This window comes from Nyctereutes procyonoides, unplaced genomic scaffold (genome assembly GCF_905146905.1).
Source record: "Nyctereutes procyonoides isolate TBG_1078 unplaced genomic scaffold, NYPRO_anot_genome, whole genome shotgun sequence".
NCBI classification, from domain to species: domain Eukaryota; kingdom Metazoa; phylum Chordata; class Mammalia; order Carnivora; family Canidae; genus Nyctereutes; species Nyctereutes procyonoides.
In genome coordinates, this window is record NW_026575004.1 from 160,224 (window position 1) to 172,568 (window position 12,345).

The 12,345-nt window shown below is 47.9% G+C and overlaps 1 protein-coding gene across 1 annotated transcript; it reads right to left on the reverse strand.

Moving 5' to 3' along the window:
* Window positions 1-3,854: 3,854 nt before the first annotated feature.
* On the reverse strand, window positions 3,855-7,730 carry LOC129515482 (metal transporter CNNM3-like). The gene is given in 4 exon segments (XM_055334408.1): window positions 3,855-4,375; window positions 4,378-5,313; window positions 5,316-6,034; window positions 7,666-7,730. Coding segments are annotated over 4 exon segments (2,241 nt in total).
* Between the last annotated feature and the right edge of the window lie 4,615 nt (window positions 7,731-12,345).

The window sequence follows — 12,345 nt, forward strand, 5'->3', positions numbered from 1 at the left end:
CCAGATTTTTTTGTTGTCTGATTGCTGAGGCTAGGACTTCCAGTACTACTATGTTGAGTAGCAGTGGTGAGAGTGGACATCCCTGTCTTGTTCCTGATCTTAGGGGTAAGGCTCCCAGTGCTTCCCCATTGAGAATGATATTTTCTGTGGGCTTTTCATAGATGGCTTTTAAGATGTTGAGGAATGTTCCCTGTATCCCTACACTCTCAAGAGTTTTGATCAGGAATGGATGCTGTATTTTGTCAAATGCTTTCTCTGCGTCTAATGAGAGGATCATATGGTTCTTGGTCTCTTGCTCATATGATGAATCACATTGTTTGTTTACGAGTGTTGAACCAGCCTTGTGTCCCGGGAATAAATCCTACATGGTCATGGTGAAAAATTTTCTTAATGTGTTGTTGGATCCTATTGGCTAGTATCTTGTTGAGAATTTTTGCATCCATGCTCATCAGGGATATTGGTCTGTAATTCTCCTTTTTGGTGGGGTCTTTGTCTGGTTTTGGAATTAAGGTGATGCTGGCCTCATAGAATGAATTTGGAAGTACCCCATCTCTTTCTATCTTTCCAAACAGCTTTAGTAGAATCGGTATGGTTTCTTCTTTAAATGTTTGATAGAATCCCCCTGGGAAGCCATCTGGCCCTGGACTTTTGTGTCTTGGGAGTTTTTTGACGACTGCTTCAATTTCCCCTGGTTATTGGCCTGTTCAGGTTTTCTATTTCTTCCTGTTCCAGTTTTGGTAGTTTGTGGCTTTCCAGGAATGCATCCGTTTCTTCTAGATTGCCTAATTTGTTGGTGTATAGCTGTTCATAATATGTTTTTAAAATCGTTTGTATTTCCTTGGTGTTGGTAGTGATCTCACCTTTCTCATTCATGATTCATTACTTTGAGTCTTCTCTCTCTTCCTTTTAATAAGGCTGGCTAATAGTTTATCTATCTTATTAATTCTTTCAAAGAACCAACTCCTGGTTTTGTTGATCTGTTCCACAGTTCTTCTGGTCTCGATTGTGTTGAGTTCTGCTCGAATCTTAATTAACTCTCTTCTTCTGCTGGGTGTAGGATCTATCTGCTGTTTTTTCTCTAGCTCCTTTATGTGTAAGGTTAGCTTTTGTATTTGAGCTCTTTCCAGTTTTTGAATGGATGCTTGTATTGCGATGTATTTCCCCCTGAGGACTGCTTTTGCTGCATCCCAAAGATTTTGAGCGGTTGTATCTTCATTCTCATTAGTTTCCATGAATCTTTTAAATTCTTCCTTAATTTTCTGGTTGACCCTTTCATCTTTTAGCAGGATGGTCCTTAACCTCCATGTGTTTGAGGTCCTTCCAAACTGTTGGGGATTTACCCCAAAGATTCAGATGCAATGAAACACTGGGACACCTGCACCCCGATGTTTCTAGCAGCAATGTCCACAATAGCCACACTGTGGAAGGAGCCTCGGTGTCCATCGAAAGATGAATGGATAAAGAAGATGTGGTTTATGTATACAGTGGAATATTACTCAGCCATTAGAAACAACAAATACCCACCATTTGCTTCAACGTGGATGGAACTGGAGGGTATTATGCTGAGTGAAGTAAGTCAATCGGAGAAGGACAAACAGTGTATGTTCTCATTCATTTGGGGAATATGAATAATAGTGAAAGGGAATATAAGGGAAGGGAGATGAAATGTGTGGGAAATATCAGAAAGGGAGACAGAATATAAAGACTCCTAACTCGGGGATCCCTGGGTGGCGCAGCGGTTTGGCGCCTGCCTTTGGCCCAGGGCGCGATCCTGGAGACCCGGGATCGAGTCCCAGGTCGGGCTCCCGGTGCATGGAGCCTGCTTCTCCCTCTGCCTTTGTCTCTGCCTCTCTCTCTCTCTCTCTGTGACTATCATAAAAAAAAAAAAAAGACTCCTAACTCTGGGAAACAAACTAGGGGTGGTGGAAGGGGAGGGTGGTAGGGGGTGGGGGTGAATGTGTGACGGGCGCTGAGGGGGGTACCTGATGGGATGAGCACTGGGTGTTATTCTGTATGTTGGTAAATTGAACACCAATAAAAAATAAATTTATTTAAAAAAATAAAGAAAGAAGTATTTCAAACAAAAAAAGAGATAAAGAAAAAGGAAGAAAAAAGAAAAAAGAGAAGAAAAAGAGAAAGAAAAAGAAAGAAAGGAAAAAAGGGTGGGGGAAGCAAACAGAAATCAAAAAGAAAAAAAGAAGAAAAAATAAAAACACGGGGGGGGGTATCTTCTGATTCTGTATACTTTAAGTCCCTTGACTTCCTCTGGAACTTTCCGTCTAGCTGGTCTTCTGGGGGAGGGGCCCCTTGTGCTGATTTTCAGGTGTTAGCACTTGGGGGAGCTGCTCTGCCCCCTGCCTGGTGCAGGGCTCAGTGGGGGTTGTTTTCCCGGTGAGATCCCAGGAGGAACAACCACAGTGGCAGTGGCCAGCTCTGGAGCCCTGGATTCAGCTCCCGCAGTAACTACTGAGCTCTCCATCTGCAGGGCCTGGATGCTCCAGGGGCGGGGCCGCTGATCTGCTCAGCTCCGGGCAGGAGCATCCTTGCTGTCCTGGGCCCTCCCGGCCTCTGCCTGTCCCGGGCGGAGGCCAGATTCTGGGCTGTGTCCCCTGTGTCCTGTGCTCCCAGGCCTGCGCTGTTGGATTCGTGCTCCCGCCGCGCAGCTCCCTCCATGGAGTCTCCCCCTGAGCCCCTCCCGGGTCCAGCCGTGGGCGCTGCAGCCCTTTAGGGAGCACGGTGCACTCTCCCCGGGGCGTAGGTGTCTGTTAGTGTCCAAGGGAGCCTGAGGGTATCCCCGCCCCTCCTGGGGTCCTGCTCTAACGCCCTGCGAGTGCCTTTCCACCGGGAAGATTGGTGCAGCTCCTGCTTCTCCGGGAAGGGGCTCTCCTGTCCTGGGGACACTCGCCCCGGCCTCAGCCCGGCTCCTCGCAGGGCCCCTCCCCCTTGGAGGCCTTTTGTTTCTTTATTTCTTTTTTTCCCCGTCTTCCTACCTTGATAGAAGCGGGAACTCTTCTCACTGTAGCATTCCAGCTATTCTCTCTTTAAATCTCAGGCCGAATTCGTAGATTTTCAGGATGAGTTGAAGGTTATCTAGGTAATTTGGTGGGGACGGGTGACTTCGGGACCCTACTCTTCCGCCATCTTGCCCCTCCACCTCCCCTTCTATTTTGAAGGACAACCTCAGACTAAGGAGTCTTGGAGGTGGGAAATAAGTGAGAACGGCACAGTTTTAGCTTTAGGGGATTGTCCTTGTCCAGTTGACTTTTCCATTCTGGAACAAAGTCCTTGAGAACAGCATGTGGGTCAGCTGGCTGGACGTGGGTATAGTGGACCCAGGGAGTAATCCCGTCAACCTTGAGAGTGGTGGGAGTGGTCAGGATCACGATGTAGGGTCCCTTCCAGCGAGGTTGAAGTGTCTGGTTTTGGTATCTCCGCTCGTATAGTCACCTGGCCGATATCGATGGGGGTCTGGGGGTGGCCCAGTCTCATAGAGGGCCCTCAGCTTAGGCCACACCTGCTCATGGGTTATGGAGAGTCTGTTCTTAAACCTTAGGGTTTCTTCAGTGTTGGTAACTAAAAATCCCCTGGTCCAATTTTACCATGTCTCTGAAGAAATGAAATGCACACTCCCATTATTTTTTCAAGGAATTTAGGGGGATCTCCAACTTCAATTTAAGGTTCCCTGGTTCAAAATCCAAGAACTGGGCAATTGCTAACTTATACAACTCAAAGAAACCCCCTTTACAAACAATAATCATCCCTTATATACAGACTGACACTTTATATTTCACAAAAATTGATAGGCAGAGGAGGAAACTGAGGCACAGACAAATTACAGAGTGATTTGCCTAAGGTCACTCGGCCAGGTGGTGGCTAGGCCCGGAAGCAAACCCAGCTTTTCCGACTCCGGGGCTTGTCTCCCCACCCTGGAGTTGCCACCAGAGCTCCCACCCCTCACTAAGGGGGCATAAGGAGAAAAAGACAAAGTAGAAAGCCCACACCAACCATCCCCTGGCGCCCTCTTGCTCCCCTAACTGGGTATGGGCTTGAGTGGCCAGGAGTGCATTGAGGTACTGCAGCTGCGTGACCTTGATGAGCTGCAAGTCGGAGAGGGCCCTCACGGTGTAGTCAGGACAGTATGCAGACAAGCGAGCACCATCGGCTGGCTCTGGCTCCAGGTCGTGGTGGACGGACTGGAGCGAGGACACTGGGGACTGGTGAACGGAGGATGGCGCTGTCAGGGCGGACACTCCGTAGTAGGTGAAGGCTCCATTCTCAAACTTCAGGCCCTCTTTCCCGATCTCCACCTCAAACCTGCCCTGCAGGATGAGAATGAAATGATCCACTGGCTGGCTGCGCTGGTACAGGTAATGTGTGCAGCCAGACGGTTGCTCTTGTCAAACCTCACTTCCTGGTTGATGCTGGGATGCTTCAGCAGGTGCAGCAGGACCTTCTTGGAGATCCACAGGGGGCTGAATACATCCACCTCTCGAGTCGGGAAGTGCTGGGTGGCCAAGAGCAGCTGAAGTGAGATTTTCACTTTATATTCATTGTCAGACACCTTGAAGGAGAATTCCTCTTTTTGCAGGAGAGGGGCACTCAGAGGAGCAGGCTTCTTCCTGATGGTGGCATTTCGGTAGTCCTCAGAGTCATCCAGGATCTCAGACTTGATGATCTCCTCAATAACGTCCTCCAGGGTGACGAGGCCCAGCACCTTGTAGGAGGGGTCACCTTCACCCTCGTTGTTCACCTTCTCCACGATGGCCAGGTGAGACTTCCCTCATTTGAACTCCTCCAGGACGGCGTCCAGCTTGGTGTTGTTGAAGACGAAGTGGAGCGGATGGTTGTAAAAGCGGGTGATGGTGCTGAGCAGCGTGCAGTCTTCGGGATCCACGAAGGCTAAATCCTTGAGGTTCTGCATGTCCACGATGTTGGAGCGCTCCTCCTCGTACACCGGGATGCATGTGTGGCTGCTCTGCATGATGTTGGCTAGGACGCCGAAGTCCAGCATGAAGCAGTCCTCGAGCAGCGAGAGCACATCCTCCACGGTCCGACAGCGCAGCACTCCCTTGCTGAGGTCGCTGTAGGCATTGCCACCGCGGGCCAGCTCCAGCACGCGCTTGTGAAGCTGCCCGGGCCGCGCTGCCAGCTCCAGCAGCTGGCCCGCGGGCAGCGCCACCAGCAGGGTCAGCAGCACGGCCAGGCGGCTGAGCAGCAGCGCGCGCGGGGCCAGCGCCAGCACCCAGCGCCTGCTCACAGCGGCCGGCACCACCTCGCCCACGAGGAACACGAGCCCCGCGCTGCCCAGCACGGAGGCACAGTGCGCTGGTCCACTGCGCAGTACAGCAGCACCGCCAGCACCACCTGCGCCAGGCTGAGCAGCAGCAACAGCGCGCCCAGGGCGCTGCCGACCCAGCGCCGCGTGGGCTCCAGGCGCTGCCTTCCCGGGCGTCGCGGCCAGCAGGCCCTCGGGCAGCCCGCCCCCTCGGGGGTCACCCAGGACCAGGAGCTGTTGGCCAAGCCTAAGCCGAAGAGGCGCAGGAGGAAGGTGGCCTCCGGGGCAGCCCGCGCCTCTGCTCCGCGCGCCCACCCCGTGTCCTTGTCTCCGTTTTCCTCCCGACAGACGCCCAGCACCCACGGGCCCCACGCGGCCTCCCCTGCGGCGATGTCCAGGCACAGCGCGGTGAACAACCAGCCTAGAAGAGCCGCCGCCGCCGCCATCACCTGCTGTCCCCTCTCCTTATGTAGACAGTTATGACAGTAAAAGACACAGTAATACAGACAAGCGCAGCAAAACAGGTAACAAGAACACAATAACACAGACAAATGTTCCAGCGCGGCTGCGGAGAGGAAACAGAAGGTAACCGGAAAGGCTGGCAGCCGACCTTCCTTACAGATGAGGACCCCGTCCTCCTTCCAGATGAGGACCTCAGTCCTCCAGGCAGGAGCAAGGGACATCTCCTCAAGACCCCCGGTGGACGGCCCGCCAGCGCGTCGGCCTAAGCCAATGCCGACCCAATACAGATTGGAATTCCTACAGGTAAAGTACAGGTTAGAGCTCTCAGAAAAAATGTGCGCAAAAGGTGGAAAAAGTTGAGTGCACGCACCACGCATGAAACCCTCCGGATAGGGTCCTGGAGATCTCTCGGATCCCGGACGAGCCCCCAAATGTTGTGCCCAAGATTGCTAATCCGAGGGATCCCTGGGTGGCACAGCAGTTTGGCGCCTGCCTTTGGCCCAGGGCGCGATCCTGGAGACCCAGGATCGAATCCCACATCAGGCTCCCAGTGCATGGAGCCTGCTTCTCCCTCTGCCTATGTCTCTGCGCCTCTCTCTCTCTCTCCCTCTGTGACTATCATAAATAAATAAATAAAAAATAAATAAAAAAAATATTTCTTGGAGACCTGGTTTGGTGGTCACATATTCTTTCAGTTTCTGCCTATCTTGGAAGCTCTGTATCTCTCCTTTTATTCTGAATGAGAGCCTTGCTGGATAAAGTATTCTTGACTGCATGTTATTCTCATTTAGGACCCTGAATATATCCTGCCAGCTCTTTCTGGCCTGCGCGGTCTCTGCTGAGGTCTGCTATTAACCTAATACTTCTCCCCTTAAAGGTTAGGGATTTCTTGCGTCCTGCTGCTTTAAGGATCTTCTCTTTATCTTTGGAATTTGCAAGTTTCAGTATTAAATGTCAGGGTGATGAACGGTTTTTATTGATTTTAGAGGGGGACCTCTCTATCTCCTGGATCTGAATACCTGTTTCCCTTCCAAGGTTAGGGAAGTTCTCAGTGATGATTTGTTCAAATATACTTTCTGGTCCTCTGTCCCTTTCATGGCCTCTGGAATCCCAATTAAACGTAGATTTTTTTCCTTCTGATGCTGTCATTTATTTCCCCTAACCTTTCTTCATGATCTTTTAATTGTTTTCTCTTTTTTCCTCAGCTTCCTTCCTTGCCATCAACTTGTCTTATATGTCACTTATTCATTCTTCTACCTTGTGAACCCTCATCATTAGGACTTCCAGTTTGAAGTGAAATTCATTTAATTGATTTTTATTTTGGGCCTGATTAGATCTAAAATCTGCAGTCATGAATTGTCTTGAATCCTTTATGCTTTTTCTAGAGCCACCGGTAGCTTTATAATTGTGCTTCGGGATTTGCTTTCTGACATTGAATTGTAATCCAAATTCTGTGACTCTGTGGGAGAGAGAACTGTTTCTGATTCTTTCTTTTGTGGTGAGTTCTTCCTTCTAGTCATTTTGCTCAGTGCAGATAGGTTAAAAGCAAGTTGTACTAGAAAAAGGAAGGAAAGGACAAAAAAGGGAGGGGAAAACAAACAAAAACAAGGACGGGTTCTTCTGGTTTTATATATGGAGCTCTCCAGCGCTGCTGGGCCAAGAACTTGCTCTTCCCCTATCCTTCCAGCTGGTCTTCTGGGGAGGGTGTCTGTGCTTATTCTCAGGAGTGTGCACAGCTTAGTGGGAGCTGTTTACTCCCTGGCCCCTGTTCTCTGGAGGCCCCTGTCAGTCCCAGGCACAGGGTGACACCAGGAGGACTAACAACACTGCTGGCAGTTAGCTCTCCAGCCCTGGTGTCCATTCCCCCAGTAACCTCCACAGCTCTCAGTCCGCACTGACCTGGATGCTCTGGGGGTGGATGTGCTTACCTGTACAGCTTGGGGGCTCCTGGCAGCAGGAGCGTCCTCGCTGTCCTGGGCCTTCCCCAGTCCATCTGTCCTGGGGGAGCACAGGGTCAGCGGCTGTGTCCCCTGGTGGCCTGGGATCTGGGGCCTGTGCTGCTGGAATCACCCTCCTGGGGCCACAGCTCCCGAAGGCATAGGGCGTAGTCCCCTCCACCCAGAGCTTCCCCTGACCCACTGGCTTCTCCCCAGGGCCCTGTTGGGCATGCTCCAGCCCTTTACTGAGCTTGGCTCACAGTCTGTGGTGCACTCTCCCCCGGGTGCCCTTCCTCTGTTAGGGTCCCTGGCAACCTGGAGGGTCCACTGCTCCTCCTGTGGTTCTACCTGTTTTCCGTACTAAGCACCTTTCCATCCGGGAAGAATCCAGTGCAGATTTTCAAAGTTCCTGCTTCTCCAGGAATGCTTTCCTGTCCCTGGAGGCTCTCTCCCTAGCCCGGCTCCTCCTATCCTTATGATTGTTGTTTTAAGTTCAAATTCAGGCATATGACTTATATCTGTTTCAATTATATCCCTGACTGTGACCTCTTCTTGTTCTTTCTTTTGGATGAATTCTTCTATTATGACATTTTTATCTAGGTTTCTGTTTTCTAAATGTTAGGAAAGTCTGTTTTATTCCTGCTCCTGAGAGTAATGGCTATATTAATAAGAGATCAGGGCAACCCCAGTGGCCCAGCGGTTTGGTGCCACCTTTGGCCGGGGTATGATCCTGGAGACCCGGGATCGAGTCCCACCTCAGGCTCCCTCCATGGAGCCCGCTTCTCTCCCTCTCCCTCTGCCTGTGTCTCTCCCTCTCTGTGTGTCTGTCATGAATAAATAAAATCTTAAAAAAAGAGGTCATATACTGTCCAAAGCCTGATGCTTCAGAGAGTGTGTCTGGTGTATGACGTGTGCACTCTGTTGATGTGTTTTGGCTGCTGTTTCCTGTAGGTAGGTCCTCTGCAGAGTCTATCTGTGCTAATTGCTGGGGTGGGGGGTGGGGAATGACCAAATCTCTCATTCCCAGAGAGGGGAATCTATGCCCAGTGCTGTTCATGAAGCCTTCACAGAAGAGTGAAAAAATCTGTACTCATTTGTTCCAAGCTTCTCTCAGTTCCCTGCCTTCACCCTCTCTGTGTCTGAGCCATCTGCCTACCTGGTGGTGCAGTGCTCCTGTGTTTTATTTATCTCAGGCATGCTGGCTGGGTTTCAAAACTCCAAATTTTAGGGACCTGGCACTGATCCTCTGAGGGAGGGTGTTGCTGGGCTTTGGCTAGTGCCAATTTGTCCCAGAAGGGCAGTTTTGAGAATGCACAAGGGCTTGGAATTTATGATAAAGTGCAGCAAAACATTAGTGTCCAGGTTAGTGCCATCAGCAGGTATCTCTGCTCCTATGCTAATGCACAGCACAGGGTAATGGAACCCATTGGCTTGTTTGCTCTGAAAGCCAAAACTACCTCTCCCAAATGTACTCCAAGAAGGGGTCCTATCTCTTCTAGTGAGATCCATGGAATCCTCAGACCACACTGTCTCTTCCCAGGCCTTGACCCTACTTCTCTACAGAGTAACCTCTATGCTCACCAGGTTCCACCCCAGTGCTTGTAAAATCTTGCTATGGTTATCCTCTCATTTTCCCTGTCAATAGTTTTGAGGAAATGTTTTTCTTGTGCAATGCCCTGGGCCCTTATCTCTCTCTCTGTTTCCTCTCCCTCTCTTTCTCTTCATGATCAGGGCTCCCTCCCCTCTGTAGCTCTAGTGATTATTTTCTTCCCTCCAAATCACATCTTAGCACCTCCTACCTTCTACGATGTGGCCTGTTTTCTCCCACTAGTTGTACATTTTGCTCTCTCAGTCCTGAGATCGATATCCCAAGTGTTCAGAATGATTTGTTATTTATCTAGCTGTTTTCAAGTGATGAAGCAAGTATAAGGTTCACCTACTACTATGCCAACTTAACTTCCCAAGCCAAATTCACAATTTGGATGTCCAAAATATATATATTTTTCCAAGGAGCATGAATCTTTCCCTCTGTGGGATAGTATATATTAATGTGTTCATCTTTGGAATGTGTTGTCTACTACATAGACTAATTGTTAAAGCTTTCTGTTTTTTTTAAAAAGATTTTATTTATTTATTTATTTATTTATTTATTTATTTATTTATGAGAGAGAGAGAGAGAGAGAGAGAGAGAGAGAGAGGCAGAGACACAGGCAGAGGGAGAAGCAGGCTCCATGCAGGGAGCCTGATGTGGGATTTGATCCCGGGTCCCCAGGATCACTCCCTGGGCTGAAGGCAGCACTAAAACACTGAGCCACCCAGGCGTACAATTAGGGCTTCCCCTAATTGTTAAAGCTTTCAATACTGGTGAATTGGTCTGGTATGTTACCAGAGAGGGACATAAACCAGCTGGTGACATGTATTAATTTTAGGGACCTGGCATGTTTGAGAAATGTGATGTAAATAATACCTATAAGGACAATGGAATGGGATAATGTAGTGTTTAATTTTATATGTCAGTTGGCTGGGCCATGATGCCCAGATATTTGGTGAAACGTTATTTTGGATGTTTCTGTGAATGTGCTTTTTGGAAGATATTAACAATTAAATTGGTAGACTTTAAGTAAAGCAGATTACCCCATAATGTAGGCCTTAAGAACAAAGAATGACCTCTTTGAGCAAAAAGGAATGGTGTTAGCAGACTACCTTTGGACTTGAATTGCAACTCTACCATGAGCTTCCAGCTGGCTTACCCTTTAGATTTTGGATTTACCGTATCTCTACAATTTGTGAGCCACTTCCTTAAAATTAAAACTTCTCTCTAATCTTTTTTTTAAAGATGTATTTATTTGAGAGAGAGAGAGAGAGAAAGAGAGAGAGAGGTAGAGACACAGGAAGAGGGAGAAGTAGGTTTCTCACAGGGACCTAATCCCTAGACCCCAGCCAGGATCACACCCTGAGCCAAAGACAGATGCTTAACTGCTAAGCCACCCAAGCGTCCCTAAACCTTCTCTCTATATACACATTCTGTTGCTTCTGTTTCTTTGGAGAACCCTAATGTACATGGTGGGGAAAACAGACCCTGGTATGGTGCTTAAGATAATTTCCACCTCTTGCTGTCAAAGCCTTTGTGTAATTCTCTCTCTTTGAGTACAGAAAGAACCATTTACTTGATTCTAACCAATATAATATGAAAAATATAGTGTAACTGTTACTCCTTTGAGTTGGTTGTGTTATATGACAAAGGTAATGAGATGCCACTACCATAATTATGCTACATCATATAAGACTCCATCTTTGCAGGCTAAAGCAAAATACTCTCCTGCTGGCTTTTAAGAAGGAAGTTGTTATGACATGAACTGCTTGTGGAGAGGGCCACATGGAAGGGAACTGTAGGTAGCTTTCAGGACATGAGGACCTCAGTCTATAGCAGCAGGAAGTGAATTCTGGTGCTTGGAGGAGGACTTGAATTTCCAGGAAAGAATGCAGCCTGGCTGATGACTCGATTGTAGCCTTATGAGACTTTAAGCAGAGAGCCCAGCTAAGCTGTGTCCAGACTGCTGACCCATAGAAACTGAGATAATAAATGTGTGATGTTTTAAGTAAAAAAAGTTGTGGTAATTTGTTATGCAGCAAGAGAAAACTAATATAGTTGCCTATTGCTAAGTGCTATTAACACTCTAGAAAAATGTGATAAAAAGCTGAGCATGATTAATAAGTAGGCTATTGAAAAGCCTGAAGGCCTACTTGGTAGTTTGCATAGATCCTCCAATTTCTTATAGTGAAAGTGTAAGGAATATTAAAGATTAAGCCTTTAGTAGTGGGGAAATATGCCGAGCAGAATTTATGTTGCATTCATTGGAAGAATCATACAAGGTTGTGGGTTTATGAGAGACAAGGACAAACCATCTTCACTGGAGAGTTATACACCTTTAAAAAAAACTCCTGGTGTGCTAATGGGCCTTGGTAGATGCAGAGTATATATACCATGGGATAGCAAGTGGTCATGCTTCTGGAATCACCAATTGAGAGCTGGGTTTTGACAGACCAACCACATTATAATGTTGGGAAGGCCTGACAGCAATCCACTATAAGATGCAAGTGATGCAATGCCACATTTCAGGTTGTACTACAAAGCTGTGGTCATCAAGACAGTGTGGTACTGGCACAAAAACAGACACATAGATCAATGGAATAGAAGAGAGAATCCAGAAGTGGACCCTCAACTTTATGGTCAACTAATATTTGACAAAGGAGGAAAGACTATCCACTTGAAGAAAGACAGTCTCTTCAATAAATGGTGCTGGGAAAATTGGACATCCACATGCAGAAGAATGAAACTAGACCACTCTCTTGCACCATACACAAAGATAAACTCAAAATGGATGAAAGATCTAAATGTGAGACAAGATTCCTTCAAAATCCTAGAGGAGAACACAGGCAACACCCTTTTTGAACTCGGCCACAGTAACTTCTTGCAAGATACATCCACGAAGGCAAAAGAAACAAAAGCAAAAATGAACTATTGGGACTTCATCAAGATAAGAAGCTTTTGCACAGCAAAGGATACAGTCAAAGTAAAAGACAACCTTCAGAATGGGAAAACATATTTGCAAATGACGTATCAGATAAAGGGCTAGTTTCCAAGATCTATAAAGAACTTATTAAACTCAA